The 22,963-nt window shown below is 48.2% G+C and overlaps 1 protein-coding gene across 1 annotated transcript in view; it reads left to right on the top strand.

Moving 5' to 3' along the window:
- CDC42SE1 (CDC42 small effector 1) overlaps nt 1-9,509 on the top strand; it is a 56,750-nt gene extending 47,241 nt beyond the window's left edge. Inside the window, exons 4-5 of the mRNA XM_075907982.1 lie at nt 1,521-1,607; nt 3,919-9,509. Coding sequence (XP_075764097.1) covers nt 1,521-1,592 — 72 coding nt within the window. The 3' untranslated portion in view covers nt 1,593-1,607; nt 3,919-9,509. The remainder of the gene's footprint in view (nt 1-1,520; nt 1,608-3,918) is intronic.
- Nucleotides 9,510-22,963: the final 13,454 nt, after the last annotated feature.

The following is a 22,963-nucleotide window of genomic DNA, read 5'->3' as shown; positions in this document are numbered from 1 at the left end:
CAACTGGTGGTCCTCGGAAAGATTTGCATTGAGCCTGGTGGTCCATGGGCAAAAGTTTTGAGAACCGATGACCTAGGTGAGGCTAAGGAGAACCTGCCTCCTTAGCATTCTCGCTGGTTCCCATTAGACTCACAAGAGATGGGTGCAATCGGCTTGGGATATTGAGCTTTAAAAACACGTCCTTGTGATGGACCATCTTCCCTTCCACCCTCAAACCTGATTTAATGGCTGCTCTGCAGAAACACTCGCTGGTCTCGGTAGCACCCAGGTGGCGTGGCAGAGGGCCCTGTCATGGGGGACAGGAAAAGCCAGCTAGTAAGTCGACCAGGTGCTGAGCACGCAAGAAGCAGCAAACCAACAGCCAGAGTCTGTTTTTCCCCCCTCCCTCCCCCCCCCAGCTCAGGAGCAAGAGTCTGTTCCCCCGACCCCCTCCCCCCCAGCTCAGGAGCAAAACATCTCCCTCTGACGGAGCAGACAGCCTCAGCGCTTGTGGCGAGCCGTGCATTAGTGTGGCTGCCAGATCCGGTGACAGGGTGGAAAATGACACACGCTACCGAGCAGAGAAGCTGCTTAGCTTGTGGGGGCGGGTAGGAACCAGAGAGAGAAGATCTAAGATCCCATAGAATCCCTCTGCAGAAAGCCAGCAATGGCTTATTGCTGGGGAAAAATTACTTTGCCAAGATCACACAGGAAACTGGTGGCAAAACTGAGGCTAGCACGTGAGGCTATGCCTATGCTGCCTTTTTTTTTTTTTTTTTTTTTATTTTTTGCAGCAGAAGATATGCAAATCACGCTCTCATTTGCATATTGTAGTAGGATGAGGGCATGAGACATTGCTCTCCTCTTACTACACATATCTTCTGCCGATCCGTTTTGCGGAAGAGGTTTTGCTGCTAAAAAGCCACGTGTAGACGGGGCTATTTGTTAGAAAAAACCCTTCTGCGCAAGACCCCTTATTCCTCAAAAAATGAGGTTTACAGGCTCTCACACAAAAAGGTTTTTTTTTTTTTAAACAACAAATGGCCCCATCTACACAGGGCTTTTTAGCAGCAAAACCTCTTCTGCAAAAAGGTTTGGTGGAAGATATGCAAATGAAAGCACAATTTGCATATTTTCTGCCGCAAAAAAGGCAGCGTAGATGTAGCCTGAGAGTCCAGACTCCCAATGCCCCCTTGCTCTAACCACTGGACAACACTATCCTTGGTGCGCTGGATATGATACTCTAAGCTCCTTCCTCCCATCTACTCCCATGTGCCCTGCTCAAGCCTGGAGGAAGGAATCAGGGATTCTGCCTTGCAGAACTTGGCTGAATCCGCTCCAGAGCAGCTTTGACAGGTGACCGACAGTACGTTTTCAGTCGATGCTGCTTGATTTCTGGGCAGCTTTTCTAATCAATGTGTGGTGCAGCTTGGGAACAGCTGGTCGCTCGGCCATTGCTAACACCCAAAAATACCCTAGAGGAGCAGCGTTCAATGACCCTTTTTAACGTGTGCATGCTCTCTCTCGCTCTCTCTCTGCAGACAGGTGCTGTTCAAGAGATGAGATCCAAAGGCGGACGGGAGAGGCAGTGGAGTAGCTCCAGAGTCTTGTAGCTCTACGCACAGAGTGTGAGTACCTGGGTCTCTTTGTGAACTTTGGAAGAGGAATTTTCCCCTCCAGCGGGATACTGCACAGAACATTCTGTCTCCGTCAGTTCATCTGATTGGGTCCAGGAGTCAAATCGGACAGTTCCCTGCTCAGTTTGCTGCTAGGAGGCTTGACGCAGGGATCTGGGGAGAGTCACATGAGGGGTGTGGTTGAGTCCTGAATCTCACGGAAATCCCAGCCTTGGAAACTCTTGGGTCAAGACTTTCCAAAGAGTCCCGAGATCTTCGGCACCTTAATTGTTGGCTGTCCTATTGAAGGCAGTCTGTGGGGATGTCTGGTGCCCTGGTCCATGGGACCCGGGCTTGTGAACTCATCGCTTCCAAGCCTGAGATGGAGTGTCCACACTGCATTATAAATCTAGGCTTACAATTGGACCCAGGTCTTGCAGACATGCTCCCTTGTCCATACTGCGTCTCGCAGGTCCGCTGTCTGAGCTGTGCCCACGCTGCACAGCGACCGGGCTGCGACCTGAGTCCCAGTGGGGCTCTGGCTCTAACCCAGAGTCCTAGGACCTGGCCCTGTGTGCTTGCTGACCCAAATCAGGATCTTTCCCCTCTCCCCTCCCATGTCTGCACCTGATCACTTCATGTGGTTGCCCCAGCAACTCGATCTGCAGCTGAACAGAGAGAACCCAGCCCTACAAATCACTCTGATCGTAATAGAAAGCTGCGGGGAAAACAAAACACTGAACTCTTTGCCACCTTCTGAGCCCCTTTCTCACTGGGGGGTGAAATTCATCCCTCTGCTGAAAATCATCACAAGGCCCAGGCTAGAGATGTAAGTGAGTAGTCAAGTGGAGTACTCAACTACTCATTCCCTCCCTCTCTCCCTCTCCCTCTTCCCGCTTGCTGCTTCTGTATGAGAGGCAGCAAGGGGGAGGGGGGAAACAGGAGCTGGTGCTGGGGGGAGGTGGCTTAAAAGATGGTTTCTCTCCCTCCCCCCCACCCCCCAGTACTGTCTCTGCAGTACCACCTGTCCCCTTCCCTTCCCCCCCTCTCCCGTGCCTCTATCAGATGCGGGAGGGGGGGGGGAATAGGGGAGGCTTCTCCACCCTTCCTCTCCCATCCTGTCCCCACTCCCAGACAGGGGCTGCTACCACCAAGCAGCCCCTGTTTGTGCCAGGCTGGGCTGGCCACAGATAGGGGCTGCGCTGGCACGGGGGCTGCTGGACCCGGCACGAGCCGGTCCGGGATGCTGCACCTCTGCATTTTAAATATAGTAAGAGCCTGGCAGCCCTTACTACATTTAAAATGCAGAGCCGCAGTACGGGCGGCTCCTGGAGCCACCCTCGCTGTGGCTCTGCAGAGCGGTCCCTATCGACTAATCGTGTCGCCGATACAATTTGTATCAGATCACCGCATTTTTACATCCTTCGCCCAGGCACAAATTTTGGAAGAAGAAATCTCGCCCCCTCCCCCCCCCCCCTTGGAAACTGAATCAATCGCACGCCCTTCTCCCCCATCTGCGCTCCACCTTCCAATGGCATTACAGGCAGATCTATCTTAGACATCTATGCCAGCCTGCCCACAGACATCCGTGCCAGTCTAGTCTCTCATGCTCCCTCTCCTTTCTTACATGCTTTGAGCAGTGAAATAGTGAATGATAGTGCCATCTGGAGACTTTTCCTTGGCATCTGAGTTAGCACCAGCTCAGACAAATTAGGCAGCTTGCACTTCTGGGCAACCCCTTCCAGGCTCTTTGCCAACTCAGGCAGACAGAGTCTGGTCCCCTTTTGAAGGTCGGCTTCCCACGCGAAAGTGCTAGAGATGTACGTCTTGGGGATGTTAAACCACTTAACCAGGAAGCCTCACCCTTAACAGATGAGACTTACCGGCTCCGGTTAACCAGTAGGGGCTGAAGACGCTCCCCACCAGCCACAGGCAGGGGGCTGCTCCGTCCCCTCGGGGCCCATCATAGGCAGCAGCAGGGGGCTGGGCTGGAGCAGCCCCCTCCCATTTGTCCCCCCCCCCCCGATTGGTTAAACATAATATTTCACCGTTTAACCAATGAACTGGGATTTTACATCCCGAATACGTCTTTAAAAGCTGACACTGTCCCGGATGACTGTCCATGGCCCCTGGCTAGTCCTGCCCATTTGCACCCACTGCCAAAGTAGCTCAGACTCCGGACAAGATTGGGTTAAGTGACACACAAGCCCTTGTGCTGACCTTCTGCACCGGAAGGAAATTCGCCTACTTCTAGCAAGTCACTGTGTCTCAGTGCCATGCAGAGCAAGTTTTAACCTGTGCTTTAATCTCTTCCACTTTGCAGGTCCCAGGCTATGTCAGAGCCCACACTTGAATTGCCTGCGTGCCAGTCAGGCGGAAATACAAATATTTAGCGCTTTATTCACTCGATAACTTATGCAAACTGATCCCAAACGTCATGATTTTTTTTTTTACGTGTTTCCTCAGCATCTAATAAGTTTCACCAAAAGTGCAATGTGGGTTATTTTTTTTTCTTTTTTTTTTTAAATACTGAAAGCTCCTGTCCTAATGGCTCCCCCGTGTGAATCCCAACAACTTGTGTTTTGTTGCAGTTGGGTGGTTGGTTTTTTTTTGTTTTTTTTTTTTCCCAGAGCCTTCTAACTTTATTCATACTTATAAGCACAAAAATAACAGCCAAGCGCCGGTCTAGTCAACAATCTTTCAACACTGCAGTGAAGAATGGAAATATGGAACCGTGAAACTCTCAGAGCACTGCTTGGTTCCACCTTGGCAGGGTGGGGAAAGGACACAGCGAAAACATGCGCAGGCCTTCAAGTTATAAGATCTTTGGAATCGGATCCAATCCAAGGGCAGATGATCAGAATCCCTGTAAGAGCAAATCACTCCCTGACCACCAATGTGTTAGACTTAACTGGTCTTCAGTAGTTCCGGCAAATATTCATGTCCATGGCTCTATACAGCTTAGTTAGCCGAGCTTTAAGGTGGGAATATTCATGGGCGATGGAGGGCATAGTTGGTAGAGAGTGGAACTCTGGAATGCTAGTCCTGCTTGTGACACACATTTCTTTGGCAGATCGGTCTTAAGAGTTTCTGAATTCAAGGCCTTACGCCTATAATTTAAAAGGTCTCCTGTAATTTTGGCTCCCAACTTGAGGCGGGTTGGGGTCTGATTTTTCACAGGTGCCAAGGTTCTGGAGTTTGAAGGCTCAGTCCCACTGAAAATCAGGCTCTTGGTGTTGCAAACGGAGCACCCAGAATTAATAGGCTAGCTCTCTGCCTCAGTTTCCCCCGTGTGTAACTACATTCCTACCTCCCAGGGCTGTTGTGAGGATTAGCGTTCTGCAAATTGCTGTTTGTGATATGTAACAGGACTATTAGAAGGGATGGATTTACCCAGCGGCCTTGATGCTTCTTTAGGTGCACAGTGAAAGTTACAACGCAGCCATCAGCAACTCCATGGGCGTACTTAGAGAGACATGTTAATGGACGAGATCTTCAGTGGTGGTCTTCAGGTGCCTCGATTTTCAAAAAGTGTGGTGCACCACTGAAAAACCAGCCTTCCTAAGGTCTCGTGGTGTGCCTCCAAAAACCCACATCACTTTTCAGCCTGTGGCCTTCAAACCTGTCTGGGAGAGTTGTCTGTGAAGAGATCAGGCCTGTAAGAAGTGGTACATAGCCCTACAGTTATGGAATTTTTGTTTTACAGATGCCAGCGGGGCACAAACACAAACATGCATGGGGTTTTGGTTTTTGCTTTTGCTTTTAAGATCGAGAGCGAATTTAAAAGAGCTTTCCACTACATGTCTGCAAGACTGTCCTAACGCTGTGGAAACAGACAGAGGCCCTGGAGACAGATTGCTAAAGGTGAACTGCCTAGCAATGATTCAGCATCACCGCACAAACATGTCTGCAGAACTGCAGTTACTGCCTCTTTCTGACTGAGGTGTCTTCCAGGTGGGAGTGTTGGTCTTCAAAGAAAGCATACTGAGATATGATTGAATGAAGTGTGACCCTGCCAGCAGAAACTGGTCACACCCAAGGTCACTGGAGATAGTCTTAGCTGTTCTCTGAGGGGGCAGAAGGTGTAAGGCACATGGCGCCGGCTGTGACGATTCCAAGGGGAATAAGAGGGCTTTGGCAGCTCTAAGTTTGCAAATTTTCTTCAAAGTGTTCATCTCTGGATCTCTTCCCTACATCCACCCTTGACTCTAGTCCCCTGGCACAAGAGCAAGCAGATGATTTGCCTTTCGTCTATGGGGCGCAGTGCTCTCCTTTACCCCGGCTTACAGGGAATCTGCCCAAGTCACCTCTTCACTGGATTGATTCCCGTGGAGTTCAGTGCCATGACTTTTGATTTATGACTGTGAGCAGGAGAGCCGGTTCCTGGGAGCTGCCCAGGTGTCAGCTGGCAGAGCATTCGGTCCATAGCTGTCCAAAGGAAGAGAGCTGCCCTAAGGGGGAAGGGTTAAATCTTGGAACAGCAAAGAAATCCGTGGCACCTCATCGGATATGCCTCTGTCGCTACAGCTGTACTTCAGGCTTCCGGTCAAGGAGGAGGGTAGTCTGTTATTGCTACCATGGACAAGAGCTGCTGTGGTGAATAACAGTAAAAGCATCAGGGTGGTCTACCAAATGGCTTGGATTGAGAGCACGACTCCTGAGGAGTACCCGAGTTCTGTGGAGCTTGCTAGCCTCTCCTTTCAACAGCCTTGTTTTGTGAAGGGCCAGATGGCTTGAGGATCCTGGTACGGAGCTGCTCAAATTCTAGGCTCCTCCTGCAAATTCTGCCAGCTGTTTGGTGAGTGTCTGCCCCAGTGACACATGCTGCTGATGGTCTTTCTGGCTAGGCCTGTGTTTGGATGCGCTATGACAATTGGATTCCCCTCTGGAACAGAGTGAAAGACCCTAGCTTGGCTGCATATTGTAGGAAGCTTGCCCTGCTGCAGTCCCTGTCGGGGGGAAGATGTTCTCCAACAGTCTGGTGCCTTTTATCAGCATTACATTTGCCCCTAATTTAGGAAAAATAGCCTGGATCAGGAACTCTCAGTTGACGGAGGCACTTTTTCGCTGTCCCAACATGCTTGTGGGTTAGTAAATTGCAACCACACCCCTTTGAGTATCATGGCTTCGCTATACACATGCACACTCTAGTCAAAGGTGTTTTTGCTTGATGTGCTAGACTCTCTTTTGCCAGCTTATGAAAGGTTTTAGGCCTAGTTTGCATTGAAAGCAGAAGATATTCTGGATGAAGCTGCAAAAGCTGACGCACAAGATAAATTGATTCTTCTGCAGAAAACTAGTCCAGGCTTTTTCACTGATTTCTTCCCTCCCCACCCCGCGCTGCTTTCTGTGGTATTTTATAAACAAACTGCAGGTGCCGATTCAGTTTTCCCCAAACCTAAAACTAAAATGTTTGTGCTAGCCGGAGGGAGAGTGTCTTTCGAACTGCCAAACCCATTTGTTGCCATGGAACATTTGTCGAAATGGGGGTGCTGGGGGGATGGTTTGCCCTGAAGTGGAGTCTGTTTGAACAGTGACAGTCTCTGCATTTTTTATTTTTATTTTTTTTAGTCCTGTTTGTACATTGGAAAGCTAGAAATTTACATAAAAGAAAATTTAGCTGAGGCTCTGAAAGCCTGATGCAAAAGCATCTTGCTTGCCATCTAGCATTCCTACAGTCAGGTTCCAGTCAGATGAACATGCCTTCCTCTCTTAGCTCAGTGGAAATTCAGAGTGCCTCCATAAAGCCAGAGTACTATTGATGGCAATTCTGGATTTACACTAGTTGAAATGAAGGCAGAACCTCGCCTAGAATTAGTGGCATTTCACACAACAGTGTAGGAAACGCACAATGTTGATACCCCTCTGATACAATTTTGTTGCAAAATGCACATCTATTTTTTGCAAACTTTCAAAATACTTTAAATGCTAGGAGCAACCTGATCTCAATCACACAGGGGCCGATCTGACGTGGACTCCACAAAAGTCTCTCCAGATATACCCAATGGATAAAAATCAAATCTCACTCTGTGGGCTTTTAAAAATATTCAGTTAGGCTAAATCATATTATAAACCTCATCAAATGGATTTCTGTATTAGATTATTGTAACTGGAAAAACATTTAAGTCCAGTTCATGTTTCACTATTTATGCAGTCTTGATTACTTTGTATGTTTCTCTCCACGCTGAAAATAGACCATTGTTCCCCCTTTTGATCTGTAATCAGTTTTAGGTTTATGTTCACCACCACAAGTGGAATGCTGCAGTGTTTTGCAACCCAAATATGGCAGGGCAATATAATGTTTGTGTGGTGGTTTTTGTGTGTTGTTTTCAATGTTTTCAATTTTATTTTCTAGCTATGCATGAATCTTGGTTTATCAAAGCTTGTTTTTAAACCAAACCTGGATTCTGCACCCCAGTTTGACCTGCCAGCACACCACTGATTGAAAATTATCCCCTTCCTACCAAACTCTCCGGAACCTAGTAACAATGCAAAACCCTTTCTAACCATGTTATGCATGTCTGTTTGCACTGAGAAACAAATGACCAATGTTTCTACAGTCTTTAATTGAGACAAATTTCCCACTGAGGTTAACAAGCACCATGCTCTTACTGGAGTCAAGGGCCAAATGGAATGTGCTCATTTTAAGGTCCACATTCTCCTCCTTTGAAATCAATGGGAGGAAGGGGGGAGGGGGTCCATTGTTTCCCCTGGGAACAAGCTTTAGCATTAAAAGCCTGAAGCTATGAGAGGGGTACACAGGAGGGGCCTGATTCTCTGTTGTCCTGCATGTTGTGTATTTATTTACAAGAGTACAAATGTTGCCAAACAGAGCAGCAGTGACCTATGTATGCTTTGCTCTGGTGTAAATGACTGTACATAGTGCAGAATGACGGAGAATGATGTTATTGTGTCCTATGTGAGGAGGAGGCAGCAAGGAATCCTTTACTTGCGCATTTATTTATCCTCAAGAGTTTCCCAAGGAGTAGAGGAAATTGCAAGAGAGAGACCTGGAAGGTCTTGAGCCAGAGACCACAATTCCTATGGATAAAATAATCCAACCAACCATCTCAACCAATGTTCTAGAAGTCTGATGGCTTTTGCTGCTCTGCCACATACTTCCTTTGCTGGAACAGTTCTGGCAAAGACAATGTCTCTTACTTTCTCACTTTTTAGGAGAACTGGGTCCTGGACCTCCATTACTAGAACACCCCAAATTCCCACGGAACTTTGGAGTGTGCAAGTAATGGAGGATGTGTGGATTTTTGTTTTGTTTTTTTGTCACAAACAAAACATGACAAGATGGCTAAGGAGGAGGAAATTTGCTCAGAAGCTTTGCCAAATGAACATGCTGAACTATCATGTATTTTAAAAAGCTTGACTATTGGCAGAGGAAGAAAAAGCACAGGACTTATCAAAAGAATCTGGCTCAGTTTTCCAATAACTTGATTTTTTTAATAAGTATTTTGATGTAAAATTCTAGCTCCTGCACAAACTATGGATTTCACAGCTGGACTGTTGAAAACAATCACTCTGATAGAATAGCTGGGCTATTCTGATGTTAGTAGCTAGAAATAGTTTTTTTAAACCAAGAAATGCATTGCATATAAAAAGGTATCACTCTACTAAAGACGTTTAGCACTGGGAAGCCATAGCAATAGCTATTCGGTGGATCCCTCTTACAATAAATCCAAATACACTGAAATGTATTTATCCTAATATCTGCTGTACTGAGGCACTGTTGTAGAGAATTTACAATGATGTTCTGCTGTGCAAAAAGGTTTTATGGGGGTTGGGGAGTGTTTGTGGAACAGTTGTACAGAAATATCCTTCTTTCTCTTTTACACACCTTAACTTTTCCTACAAAGTATGTGTTTGAAAATAAAAATTAAAAGATGTCTGTTTGTATTGACAGTCCTGTTTTGTGAAGTCGAAGGTTGAAATGCCCTTCTGTCTCACCCCCCCCCCTCACCCTTTATAAATAAACTCTAACTCTGTTCCATAATCTTCAGTTGCTACTATGAAATATTTATACAGAACATAAGATGCCCAAGTGTATGAAAAAGGTGGCATTCTCATTCATAAAAGATTCATCGTGCTTCCCCGCATTTTACCCAATGCAGACAGATCCACAAACAAATTTGTCTGGTAAATCTAAATTAAATCAAGGACTGTGCTTAGGGCTGTCATAGCCTTCGCAGAAGGAATAAAAGCTATAATAGGGAGAATGCTAAACAGAGTTGTCTTCTAGACCAGAGCAAATACAGTAGTACCTGAACAAAATGTTACGGGTGTTTTCAAAAATACAACTCAACATTTGACTTAATATAGCTTTGAAACTCATTTTTAGTAGTTTACATGTAACACAATACAGTACTGTATTTGCTGCTTCTCTGTTGCTTCCTGATTGCATACTTCCAGTTCCAAATGAGGTGACTGCTCTGTTTGTAACTCTGGTGTTTATAACTCTTGAGGTTAAACTGTATAAAGATCTTGAAGAGTACCCCTCTGGTCATTGCCTGGGATTAGTTTAATAGTGGAACCCATTAATACTATAAAACTAGAATTTCTGTCAACAAAAAGGTTCAAAGTCCTGTCCCAGAGTAGCAGCCCAGCTGTACCTAAGTGACTTGTTCCAATAGGCTGTGTCTACACTGGCATGAATTTCCAGAAATGCTTAAAACAGAATAGTTTTTGTTATAAGTATTTCCGGAAAAAAAGCGTCTACATTGGCAGGCTGCTTTTCTGGAAAAGCCCTTTTTCCGGAAAAGCATCTGTGGCCAATGTAGACGCGCTTTTCCGGAAAAGAGCCCAGATCGTCATTTTCGCGATCGGGGCTTTTTTCCGGAAAAGACTACTGGGCTGTCTACACTGGCCCTTTTCCGGAACAGTGTTCCGGAATAAGGACTTATGCCTGAGCGGGAGCAGCGTAGCTTTTCCGGAATAGCGGCTGATTTTGTACAGTAGAGTGTCGTTGCTTTTCCGGAAATTCAAGGGCCAGTGTAGACAGCTCGCAGCTTATTCTGGAAAAGCAGCTGATTTTCCAGAATAAGTGGCCCAGTGTAGACACAACCATAGTGAATTGCCCACAGTGTTAAAAATATGCAACTTATTTCTAGGCTGCTACAGAATGAGATTTCTTAAGATGATGAATCAGCACCATGCTGCTCCATTTCCTGCCTTGACTTTCTGCCTAAAGCAGTTGCATGAGACATATTTATTTAATCTGATTCTCTACCTACCTTATAAATGCCATAAAATAACCTCTAAACCTTTGGCTCATTTTGTTTTCTCCTTGGCCGTAAACATTTTCCTCTTTATCATACTAGCATCCACTTCCACTTTTGGATTTTTGAAAGTTCTTATCAGTCAAAAAGTCCATATTCTCACGTAATGCTTTTTTTTAAAAACTGCTTTGAAAAATCTAATGCCGTTGGCTGTGAATTACTGGAGTTGATTTCTTCCTCACCTAACTGCATGCAGTTAATTGATTCCCTAAACTCTTGCTTACGCCAGCTAAAATCTTGAGTAAAATCAGGTGAAGTCTGAATTAGGCCCTTGATCCTTTAAGAGGGGTTATCACAAACTCAGAAGCAACCCTACCAAGCAACCCTCTTGGTTTCTGAGGACAGGACAAGGAGTAATGGGCTTAAAGTGCAGCAGGGGAAGTTTAGATTGGACATTAGGAAAAAATTCCTAACTGTCAGGGTGGTCAAATATTGGAGGTGGTGGAATCTCCCTCTCTGGAGATATTTAAGAACAGGTTAGATAGACATCTGTCAGGGATGGTGTAGACGGAGCTTGGTCCTGCCTTGAGGGCGGGGGGCTGGACTCGATAACCTCTCGAGGTCCCTTCCAGTCCTATTATTCTATGATTCTATAACACTTGCGCTGGTGGTGCTTGTGTTAGGGCAATTGGCAAGTAACTCCACTGTGTTTAAGTAACAATCCTTTCTTTTTAAAGTTTTATAAAAGTTGAGAAGTCTATTAATAGTTATGTTCATTATAGGCAAATTCAATTTCATTTGGGCAGTGGAACAGGCTACCTGTGTCTAAAAGTGCTTTCATGACTACCTGCTGGAAATTTTGATCTCTAACAACGGGCTCCTTCAAAACCATAGAATCATAGAATACTAGGACTGGAAGGGTCCTCGAGAGGTCGTCGAGTCCAGTCCCCTGCCCTCATGGCAGGACCAAATACTGTCTAGACCATCCCTGATAGACATTTATCTAACCTACTCTTAAATATCTCCAGAGATGGGGATTCCACAACCTCCCTGGGCAATTTATTCCAGTGTTTGACTACTCTGACAGTTAGGAACTTCTTCCTGATGTCCAACCTAAGCCTCCCTTGCTGCAGTTTAAGCCCATTGCTTCTTGTTCTAGCCTCAGGCCAAGATGAGCAAGTTTTCTCCCTCCTCCTCATGACACCCTTTTAGATACCTGAAAACGGCTATCATATCCCCCCTCAATCATCTCTAAACTAAACAAACCCAATTCTTTCAGCCTTCCTTCATAGGTCATGTTCTCTAGACCTTTAATCATTCTTGTTGCTCTTCTCTGGACCCTCTCCAATTTCTCCACATCTTTCTTGAAATGCGGTGCCTATGTTCACCTTTGTTCCACCTTAGCTACACTATCTGAGCACCTCACACTGTTTAATGTATCACAACACCCTTGGAGGTAGGTGACCCCTCCTCCCCCTGTAGAACTGAGGGACTGGAACACAGAGAGGCTAAGGGATGTGACTAAGTACATGGAATCTATGGCAAGGGTGGGATTTGAAACTTAGTCTTCTAAGTCCCAGCTTAGGACCCTACGCACTGCGCCATCTGAGTTCTCTGTTGGTGGGTGAAGAAAGCACCTTCCCTCTTTGCATGTCATCATGGGACTAAGGGGGGATATGATAGAGGTATATAAAATCATGAATGGTGTGGAGAAAGTGAATAAGGAAAAGTTATTTACTTGTTCCCATAATATAAGAACTAAGGGCCACCAAATGAAATTAATGTGCAGTAGGTTTAAAACAAAATGAAGTTATTCTTCACAGAGTGCATAGTCAATCTGTGGAACTCCTTGCCTGAGGAGGTAATGAAGGCTAGGACTATAACAGGGTTTAAAAGAGAACTAGATAAATTCATGGAGGTTAAGTCAATTAATGGCTAGGTTAAGTAATGGTGGCCCTAGCCTGTTTGTCAGAGGGTGGAGATGGATGGCAGGAGAGAGAAAGCTTGATCATTACCTGTTCCATTTACTCCCTCTGGGGCACCTGGCATTGGCCACTGTCAGCAGACAGGGTATTGGGCTGAATGGACCTTTGGTCTGACCCAGTATGGCCATTCTTATGTTCTTATCATAGGTTCTCTCGTTCAAGGGTGCCTCAGAACAGGGGCTGAAATGACACTCTCCTTTAGAAACAACACACTTTCCTTAAAAAGCACAGGAGCAGAGACAGATTTGTAAAGAGCATTTACTATAAATTTCGTTGGCGGCACTAGTGATGCTACTGCCAATTGCTGATAATGGAAACGAGCTGGTTCACCTTGAATATGGAGTTCATCTTCAACTGTGCTCCTAGAGAAGAAAGCAAATCAACCAGCATTAACTCAGGGTGCTAAAGGACAAAACTCTGTATGTTTTACGGTCATAAGATTACAAGAATGTGAATGACACTCTGGATTAGACCAGTGGCCAATCTAGCACACACAGTATCCTGTCTTCTGACAGTGCTGGTGCCAAATGTTTCAGAGACAATGAACAGACGAGGGCAACTTTGAGTGATCCACTCCTTGCTGTTGCATGCCAGCTTGTGGCAGATGGATGTTTAGGGACATGTGGAGCATGGGGTTTCATCCCTGACCATAACTAAATTCTTGGAGGATAGGTGCATCTATGGTTAATTATTTTTAGAACCAAGTTATGCTTTTGCCAACCCCTGACACCAATATTTAATTCACAAAATCATCTCTGCCCATCACAGATGCATGTTCATATAAAAAATATTGAAAGACTTGAGTCTCATTTAACTAAGGTCTCTTTGTACCCCTCTGGTAGTGTGAATGTGCTTTAAAGGGGTTGTAAATGCCACTTCTTTAAGGCCCCTTTATGTTGCCAGCAGGACTGCAGTGTAAATGTATATCAAGCCCCAAGTGTGTGGTCATATCCACACCATCTGGTGTCCCTTTCACATTACACAATAACAATATTAGATTATATCCTCCCTAAATAGCTTCAAGTTTGCATGCCTACAACTGCCCAGGAGGTGGAACACAGACATACATGACCAAGGGCAGCAAATTTGAAGAGTGTTAATAAAAAAAAAATTGTTCCGAGATTTTGTAATGGCCAAATTCATACACTTAAAAATAAATATTTAGACCCTGATCCTGCAAACATTCATGCTGATAGTACCATTAAACAAAAGCATAGTGCTTTTAGGATCAGCCATGTAGCATCTCAGAAATGCAACTTGCAGAAATGTACACCCATTACAAGTAGCTTCAATAATTGGTGGTGAAAACTAGGAATAGTAAAGCAACTGAAGACTGATTAACCCCCTTCAATCTAGCACATTACTATTAACAGCTCCAAGAATATTGATTCCACCAATTGCTTGTACAGAATGTGATGACAGTTATTCTAGAAAAGCAGGTCTGGTGATCTGTCTGGTTAAAGTGATTGAATCCCACCATTGGACCTGCTACACATTCTTGTTTGTCTTTTCCCCTCTATTTTAAGTGTGTCGCAGTAATTCTGTAGAATAGTAATAGAGCTGTAGCCATGTTAGTCTGGTCTTGCTGAAACAAAAGACAGGACTATGCAGCACTTTAGAGACTAACAAGATGGTTTATTAGGTGATGAGCTTTCATGGGCCAGACCCACTTCCTGTGTCATTGGTTCAGCACCTCTTGCTTGGAAGTGCTTGTGTAACATGCTGGCAAGATCAACAAGTCATACCTCTCTCTAGTGGACAATTCCCTAGAGCAGTGTTTCTCAACCAGTGGTATGAGTACCCTTAGGAGTACGCGAGAGAAGTCGGGGGGGGGGGGTATGTCAACACAACTAAAATAGGGAGAAAACTGAATTTTTGTTTTAAGTTTTACAGCGCTTTATTATTTTTGTACTTTTTACACCCAAAAATTTCATCGCCGCCCAGCTATGATTAAGTTATTTAAACAAATGCCTTGCAATGGTAGAAAAAATATTGTGTGTCTGAAAACTGTAGGTACTGGGGGTACTTATAGGTTTGTTTGTTTTTTGAAAAAGGGTACTTCATAAAAAAGGTTGAGAAACACTGCCCTAGAGCATAACAGTCGCCTACTGCTACTAGCTAATGGGTTATCTCCTACAGATCTATGCTGAAGTGCTAATGACCCATGGGGGGGAGTAGGGTCATTTACACTTAGAATATAAAATATTCAGAGATGACCGGCTGCACTGGAAAACTCAAAGGTGGAAATATTTTAGTAGGTTGATTAAAAGATGCTTTCTCTAATGCCCGTGCCACGGAGAACAACAGAATTCAAAATGTCTGCCCTTAAAGGGGCAAGTGACCTTTTTTTTTTTTTTTTGCTCAATAACTTCCCCTCAGCCCTTTTTCCCCTGACTTTTTTTTTTTCTCAACAAAAAGTCCTTTTTAAAAAAAAAAAATTGTTTGGTGTTCCTTGGTCTTATAAAGTTTAAGAAACACTATCCTAGACTCTGAGGCTGTGCACGCCCAGACTGCCAGCACATTTTCCCAGGATATCCTGCCCACGCTTCCCTGCATCCCCAGACCATGCAGCCTGGATAGCTGGTCCATGGCCCTCCATTCCACACCTGTCTGGTGGGCATGTAGCAGCACCCGCCCATCCTCACCTCCTTGAGCTGGGAGAAGGCCTTTTTGATGCTCTTCCATAGCCCTCTGAGTTCCGTCCGCACCCGTCTCCAGAAGTGCTGCGTCTGGAAATACCGGGCTCGCCGGATGTCCCTGACAGCACATAGGTAGGGGCTGGGGGCATCGCAGATCACTGTGGGGTGGTCGCACTCGTGGTGCTTGCGGCTGCACTTGCAGTGGCGGTAGCTGCAGGCTGTGCGCTGGAAGCGCATGGCGTTGTAGTCGTCTGGGTTCAGCTGCAGGCCAGGCACCGTGTAGGTGATGTCCCGCACCCGGGACATGCTGCCCATCTTACAATTGCAATACCATTTGCTCCACGCCAGCCACTTGTAGTGAGGGTCTCCCACCATGATCACTTCTCCAGTGCCTGTGGTTCTGCCCAGGACATTGTTGCTGGTGGTGGCTTCATGTCCTCTGTGGCTGCTGGTGGTGATCTCCGACCCTCCACCGTCGCTTGTGGTGACAACGTATACCTCCCCATTGCCCGAGGCGCCCACGTGGTGGCTTGCCTCCGCCAGGTTGTGCCCACCAACTTCAGGCATGGTGGCCCTAGCCAAGGCGTCGACGAGCGTAGCCATGACTCTCGGGACGGTCGTGCCGCTGATCACGGTGGAAGATACGGTGCTGGTCGCTTGGGGCTGGTCGGTGGGTTCGTCACGCCCCTCTGGGCCTAGGTCCAGGGCTAGGGTCCCCTGCAGGGCTAGGAGCAGGAGCAGGGCACCGGGGAGCAGCCCCATCATCAAGCGAGGGGGGCGACCCCCCCTTGTTCCACAGGCTGCTCTGGGAGGTCCACAAATATCTCTCAGCAGATGGGGGTGGGGGGGTAGAGATGCTCTGAAAGAGCTCAGGCAGGTGGGGAGGCTGGGGGGGATCCCCAGGTCTTGGGAGCAGTGGGGGGGGGGGAGAATATCACTCAGGGGGGTTCAGGCAGAGGGGGCCCCCCAGATACCTGGGGGCTTGGGTGCTAGGGATCCCCAGGGGGGCAGAGGCTCTGGGGGGGCTGAGGGGAGACCCCAGGCTATGGGGGAGCAAAATCTCTCAGGGGGGTAGCCCCAGGCTGGGGGGGGGTGAGTCTTTCTGGGGGGGGGGGTTCCCACAAGCTGTTGCTGAGGGAGGGGGCGTGGCTTTCCCCCGGCTGCCGAGCGTCGTTCGAACGGGGGGAGGGGCCAAGTGGGGGGGTCGTTGGCGGGGCGGGAGGGGGCGCGAGCCTGCAGCAGAGAGGCGCGAGCCGCGGTGCAGCCGGCAGAGCTCCCCCCCCCCCCCCCGTATAAGGGCGCTTACACGGGGTTTGCGGGGGGGGGGGTGTTGCATGGTGGAGTCGCTGCTGTGCATGGCACCAGGGCGTGGGGGCGGGTTGCACGTTTGCAGGGCAGCACCCGGGGGGGGGGGGGGGAGCATAGCGCACCCTTAGCCTGCTGCACCGGCAGGGTGCATGCCCTGCCCCAGGGTGACTTGGAGCAGGAGGGAGGACTGGGACGTTGTGGGTTTTCAGGGGCCCCGGAAAGGTGTTGTGCATTGCGGGGGGGGGGGGGGGTGTGCAGATGTGCAGCAGTTCTTGGGGGAGCCCAGCAGTGTCTGCATCTGTATGCGTCCTGCATATGAGTTTCCTGAATGGTGGCGTTGGGGGGGGGGGGGGGGTGAGAGAGAAAAACCCAGACCTCAGTGGGTTCTTCAAAAGACATCATGGGCACAGCAGACACCCCATAAAAAGAGCTTCGGGAGCATGAGAGGAGCAGGAGGTAAAGGGGGGGGGGGCAGGAAGCAAACAGTGAAACCCCCGCATGGAGAGGAAGGCTGTCTATTATGCACCCAGTGCAGTAAGAGGCAGGGCTCTTGTCCCTAGTGCTTGCAATCCAACACGTTCCTGTACACATAGCTTTGGCGCTGATCATATCATTACATCAGGGCTACGTCTAGACTGGCATGATTTTCCAGAAATGCTTATCACGGAAAAGTTTTCCATTAAAAGCATTTTTGGAAAAGAGCGTCTAGATTGGCACGGACTCTTTTCCGCAAAAGCACTTTTTGTGGAACAGCGTCCGTGGCCAATCTAGACGCGGTTTTGAGCAAAAAAGCCCCAATGGCCATTTTCGCGATCGGGGCTTTTTTGCACACAACAAATCTCAGCTGTCTACACTGGCCCTTTTGCGCAAAAGGGACCTTTACCCGAACGGGAGCAGCATAGTATTTCCGCAAGAAGCACTGATTTCTTACAGTAGGAAGTCAGTGCTTTTGCGGAAATTCAAGCGGCCAGTGTGGACAGCTGGCAAGTTTTTCCCGAAAAGTGGCTGATTTTCTGGAAAAACTGGCCAGTCTAGACCCAGTCCAGAGGTGTAACTGTTCACTGCTGTCATCATCCCAGTACAACCCCTTTGTACTAGTAGAAAGCTGCCTTATCCCGGGATAGCTCATTGCACTTCCTGCACAGGAATGAGGCCTGGTCTATACACACAAATTTAAGTCGCCCCCTGCTCCATCGCTCAGGAATGTGAAAAAGCCCCCCTCCCGGAGTGGCATAGGGAAACCGCCCTAGCCCCTGCAGTAGACAGTGTTAGGGCAAGAAAAAAAATCTTCCATAGACCTAGTTACCTCCTCTCAGGGATGGGGGGGAAGGGGGGGGTTTCACTGCTCCAACAGGAAAACACCTCCTGTCGCTGTAGTTTTTGTCTACACTGAAGCGTTCCAGATGTGCCACTGTGGTGTTCCAAATGTAGTCAAGCCCTGTGTTTCCCTGCTCCAACTGCACCCCCAGACTGCTGTATCTCCGGCGTAGGCCATGGCTACTCATGCAGCACTGTGATGGTGCAGCTGTGTGACTGCGGCGCAGCAGGGTGAAAAGCTCTGTGCCAACGGCATACTAAAATCACCGCCATGATCGGGATGTAAAATCCTGTTTCATTAGTTAACTGGTTAAACATGATGGTTAACCGATTAAACGGGGCTGGAGTAGGGCCCCTCCAGTTTGGAACGGCCCCCCCATGACATGGATGGGAGCTGTTCCAGCCAGACTGGAGTGCCCTCCCCAGGGGCAGATGACTGTTTTGCGGGGCCCCGGGCAGCATAATTCCGCGCCCCCCCCCCTTTGCCACGGCGCATGCGCAGGGCTTTCTGAAGCGCGGGACCCGGGGCAGTCGCCCCGTTCGCCCTGCCCTATATCCGCCCCTGCCCCCCCCACATGCAGTGGGCCCCATGGTGCTGAAACAGCCCCCTGCCCTTGGGGCACTGCTCCAGCCCCCCAATGATTAATTGTGCCCAATAAGACTCACCTATCAAGGGTGACGCTTACCAGTTAACTGGTTAACCGGTCGCATCTCTACTCCTCAGGCAGCAAAAACTGTCAGAAGGAGATGCTGTCCCGCTGACACAACACTGTGCACACGAGAGCGTATGCCAGCACAATTTGTTACTTGGCGTGGTTTACACCCACCCCTTATGCTACATAAATTAGGCTGACATACGCTTTAGTGTAGCTAGAGCCAATGTTCCCTCTAATTTTTTCCATCCATGTACAGAATACATTTTGTCCTATGCCCATGGCATGGGTGGATGTGCACCACCAATAGAAACACAGGCTGCCGGCTGTGGGCGCTCTGCTAATCATCTGGGCAGGCTTTGAATCTCTCCACCCAAGCACTCAGCTGCACTACAGATTTTTCTGGCATGGCCAGGAGTGTGAAAAATACCACAAGCAGCCCCAGGTGACATGGCTGTTCCGGTAGCTATCCCTGTGTAGACACAATGATGCTGACCAAAGAATGCTTTGGGGAGGTTAGCTAATGTGGAGGGAAGCTCTTCCAGCAGAGCGCCAGCTGGTCGTTTATCCTGTATCCCCAGGAGGGAACTGGTGCGCATAGCTGTACGCCAGCAAAGCCTGTGTGGAGTAAACAAGCCCTCTTCTGGGAGCGTTAAAGCCTTACAACCTGGCTGTGTCTAGACTGCATCCCTTTTCCATAAAGGGATGCAAATTAGACACATCACAATTGGAAATGAAGCGGGGATTTAAATCCCCGCCTGCTTCATTTGCATAAACACGGCTGCCGCTTTTTTCCGGCTCGGAGCTTTGCTGGAAAAAAGCGCCAGTCTAGACGCGGATCGTTTGGAAAATAAAGCCTTTTCCGAAAGATCCCTTATTCCTCTTAAAATAAGGAATAAAGGATTTTTCGGAAAAGGCTTTATTTTCCGAAAGATCCGCATCTAGTCTGGTGCTTTTTTCCAGCAAAGCTCCTAGCCGGAAAAGAGCGGCAGCCATGTTTATGCAAATGAAGCGGGGGGGGATTTAAATCCCCACTTCATTTGCAATTGCGATGTGTCTAATTTGCATCCCTTTTACAGAAAAGGGATGCAGTCTAGACACAGCCCTTATGTTTCTCGATGGTTCTCAAAGTGTGGTCTGCGGACCACGGCCATCTTGCAGGTGGGCTGTGGGTTTGGGGCTGGCCGTCCCCTGCCGCAGGGAGTCTGAGCTAGCACTCCAGTTCATCCCCTGCCCCGTAAGGACGGAGCTCCAGCACCGGCTTCCCACAGCAGGGAGGGGACATGGGTGAGACTCGCTGGCTGGATCCAGCTCGCTAAAGGGGGCGGGGAAGTGGCTGCTGCTCCCCCTCCCCACTCATGCCCAGACTCCACACCTCCACCCCCCTCCTGCACCCATCTCTAGCCGACACCTCAACCGCACCTCCCACTGCGCTCCTGCACCCTACCTCCTGGCCAGATCCACATCCCCACCCATTCCTGCACCCATTTTGTCAACACGGGTGGTTGGCTGGCAGTCTGCGGAAAGGGCCAAAAAGTTTGAGAACCACCGATCTGTACAAAGCTGACCGTCCCCGTCCCCACCATGACCTCTGCAGAAACAGACCACACAGTGCCGCATGGAGCTTAGAGCAGAGCTGATAGCTAAGGCTTCTGTCTTACAAACACTAATGAACACAGCTCAGCACTTGCACCAATTGCCGGTCTCATCCATGACGGTGACTGCAGGGAAGATGCATTGGCATTAAGCTGTGGGATTGGAACAGAGGAGCCAGGGTGCCTGAGTGCTGCACTTTTGATCTTGTGGAGTAACAGAGTGTTCAGAAGAGGTAGCCAGTGGCCAGGCATCATAAAAGTCCCGTTTCTGTGGCCTTCTTTCCGGACTCTGACTCCAAGGAGTTGGTTTGCACAGACTGATCATTTCTGCCCGTGGCCCAGCGCCTTGCAAATACCACCTGGCCACTGTTGTTAACAGAGACACTGGGCCAAGGAGCCAGACGTGTGTCCAGTCACTTTATTTCCTTTCTGTAAACTCCATACAGTAAATACCATAAATCAGCACTGAAACACGTCAGCGTGCGAATGTGCAAAAGGTGCAAGCACCAAACTGTGCAATGGCCTTACTTCACAATAGTTTCCACGGGGCCACAGGGGCTGCCCCTGTGCAGTGCTGGTTTGCTGGACTCAGGAGAGCTAGGGTTTGGCGGGGAGGGATATCCAGAGTGTCAGGAGCACTTGTTGCTGCTCTCTGGCAGTTCCCTCCAGCTTACCCCACACAATAGGAACATCTACACTGCAATAGAAGACCCACGGCGCAACCATGGCCAGCCCAGATGGATTCAGGCTCAGAGGGCTAAAAATTACAGTGTAGATGCCTCCGCTTTGAGACCCTCCTATGGTTCCAATCAAGCCTGGTGAGAGAAATTCGGGGCCTGGCACATTTTTTGCAAAAGCAAAAAAACTTGCCAGCTGTCTACACTGGCCACTTGAATTTCTGCAAGAACACTGACGATCTCATGTAAGATTGTCAGTGTTTTTGCGGAAATACTATGCTGCTCCCGTTCGGGCAAAAGCCCTCTTGCGCAAATGCTTTTGCACAAGAGGGCCAGTGTAGACAACGTGGTATTGTTTTGCGCAAAAAAGCCCTGATCGCGAAAATGGCGATCGGGAGTTTCTTGTGCAAAACCGCGTCTAGATTGGCACGGACGCTTATCCGCAAAAAGTGCTTTTGTGGAAAAGCGTCCGTGCCAATCTAGACGCTCTTTTCCGCAAATGCTTTTAACGGAAAAACGTTTCCGTTAAAAGCATTTGCAGAAAATCATGCCAGTCTAGACGTAGCCATAATGTTTGCTGAGGTCCTATCCCTTCCCATTTCACCTCAGTTACAGATGTTTTGGGGGTTCCCCTGTGCCCCCTTTTCTCCCCTCAAGTCAGCCTTGATGCCATTGTTATGCTGTGTCCATGGTTGGGCCTAGTAGTCCCAGTCATGGCCTGGAACCCCATGGTGCTAGGCGCTGCGAAACAGAACAAAAAGTCCCTGCCCCAAAGAGCTTCCAGTCTAAGGCATAGTTCCAGCAGCGGCTCTATTTACATCAAAGAACACAGCTGGGGTTTAGATGAAGGGTAACATTTTCAAAAGTTCCTAAGTTCCAAAAGAGCCACTGGCTGCATTTTCAAAGGTATTTAGGTGCCTAACGGTGCTGCTAGGCACCTAAAGGGAGTTTCAAAAGCAGCTAGGTGTCTTAACTCCACACCCATGGGCATTAGACATCTAGGCACCCCAAGTACCTTTAAAAATCTCAAACTCCATTTTCAAAAGAGACTAAGGGACTTAGGAGGCTAAATCTCAGGGGCTTTATCTGCAATTTAGGATGGGATTTTTGAAACATGACTGGTGATTTTGGGTGCCTTGTTGGGGGGAGGAGAGAAAGACAGCTTGAGACACCTTACAGCCCCGATTTTCATAAAGCACCAAACACCCACCCTCAGAAAGTCAGGCCCCCCTCAATTGCTCTAAGGATGTTAAGGACTAGTCCACTATCTGACCCCGGCTCCATGTGGCATTTTAAAACCGCAACGCCGCGTGGACCCCAGGCTCCATGTTGTGCTGTGGCTTTGAAATGCACAAGAGCCTGAGGCAGACTCTTGTACCTTTCAAAGCTGGCACACCCTGTGCAGCCCAGAATCAGCAGGACTTCCCTCTGGCCCCAGGCTGCACAGGGGGTTCTGCATTCCTCCTTTGAAATGTACAAGAGCCCCTCCGGGGGCTCTTGTACATTTCAAAGGAGGAATGCGGAAATGCCTATCGACTAGTCAATGAAAATTCCATTGACTACTCGACTAGTCAATTAACTGATATGTAACATCCTTAAATCACTCCCCACTTCCATTCACTAGCCCCTTTTGAAAATCTTGCCTAGGTCAGTTTTGAAAATGGGACTTGGGGTCAAATTTCCAAAAGCAGCTAAGTGACAGGAGCCCAAATCCCATTGCCTTTCAGTGAGATCTATACCCCTAAGGACCAGCGTCTCAGACATATTTAGGTGCCTGACTCCCAGTGACATGTGTGTGAGTTAGGCACCGAAGCACCTTTGAGGCTCCAGCTCTAAGGCACTTGACGACCCTTAGATGTACGGGACAATTCGACCCCCTCTTGCCATATTGGGAACCTAAACTCAGCAGCACCCACCAGAAAGTGAAAGTGCCCAGTACTGACTATCTGCCTCAACCAAAGTCAAAG

This window comes from Pelodiscus sinensis, chromosome 24 (genome assembly GCF_049634645.1).
Source record: "Pelodiscus sinensis isolate JC-2024 chromosome 24, ASM4963464v1, whole genome shotgun sequence".
Lineage (NCBI taxonomy): Eukaryota > Metazoa > Chordata > Testudines > Trionychidae > Pelodiscus > Pelodiscus sinensis.
Note: the sequence above shows the minus strand (reverse complement) of the source record. Positions and strands in the feature narration are given on the sequence as shown.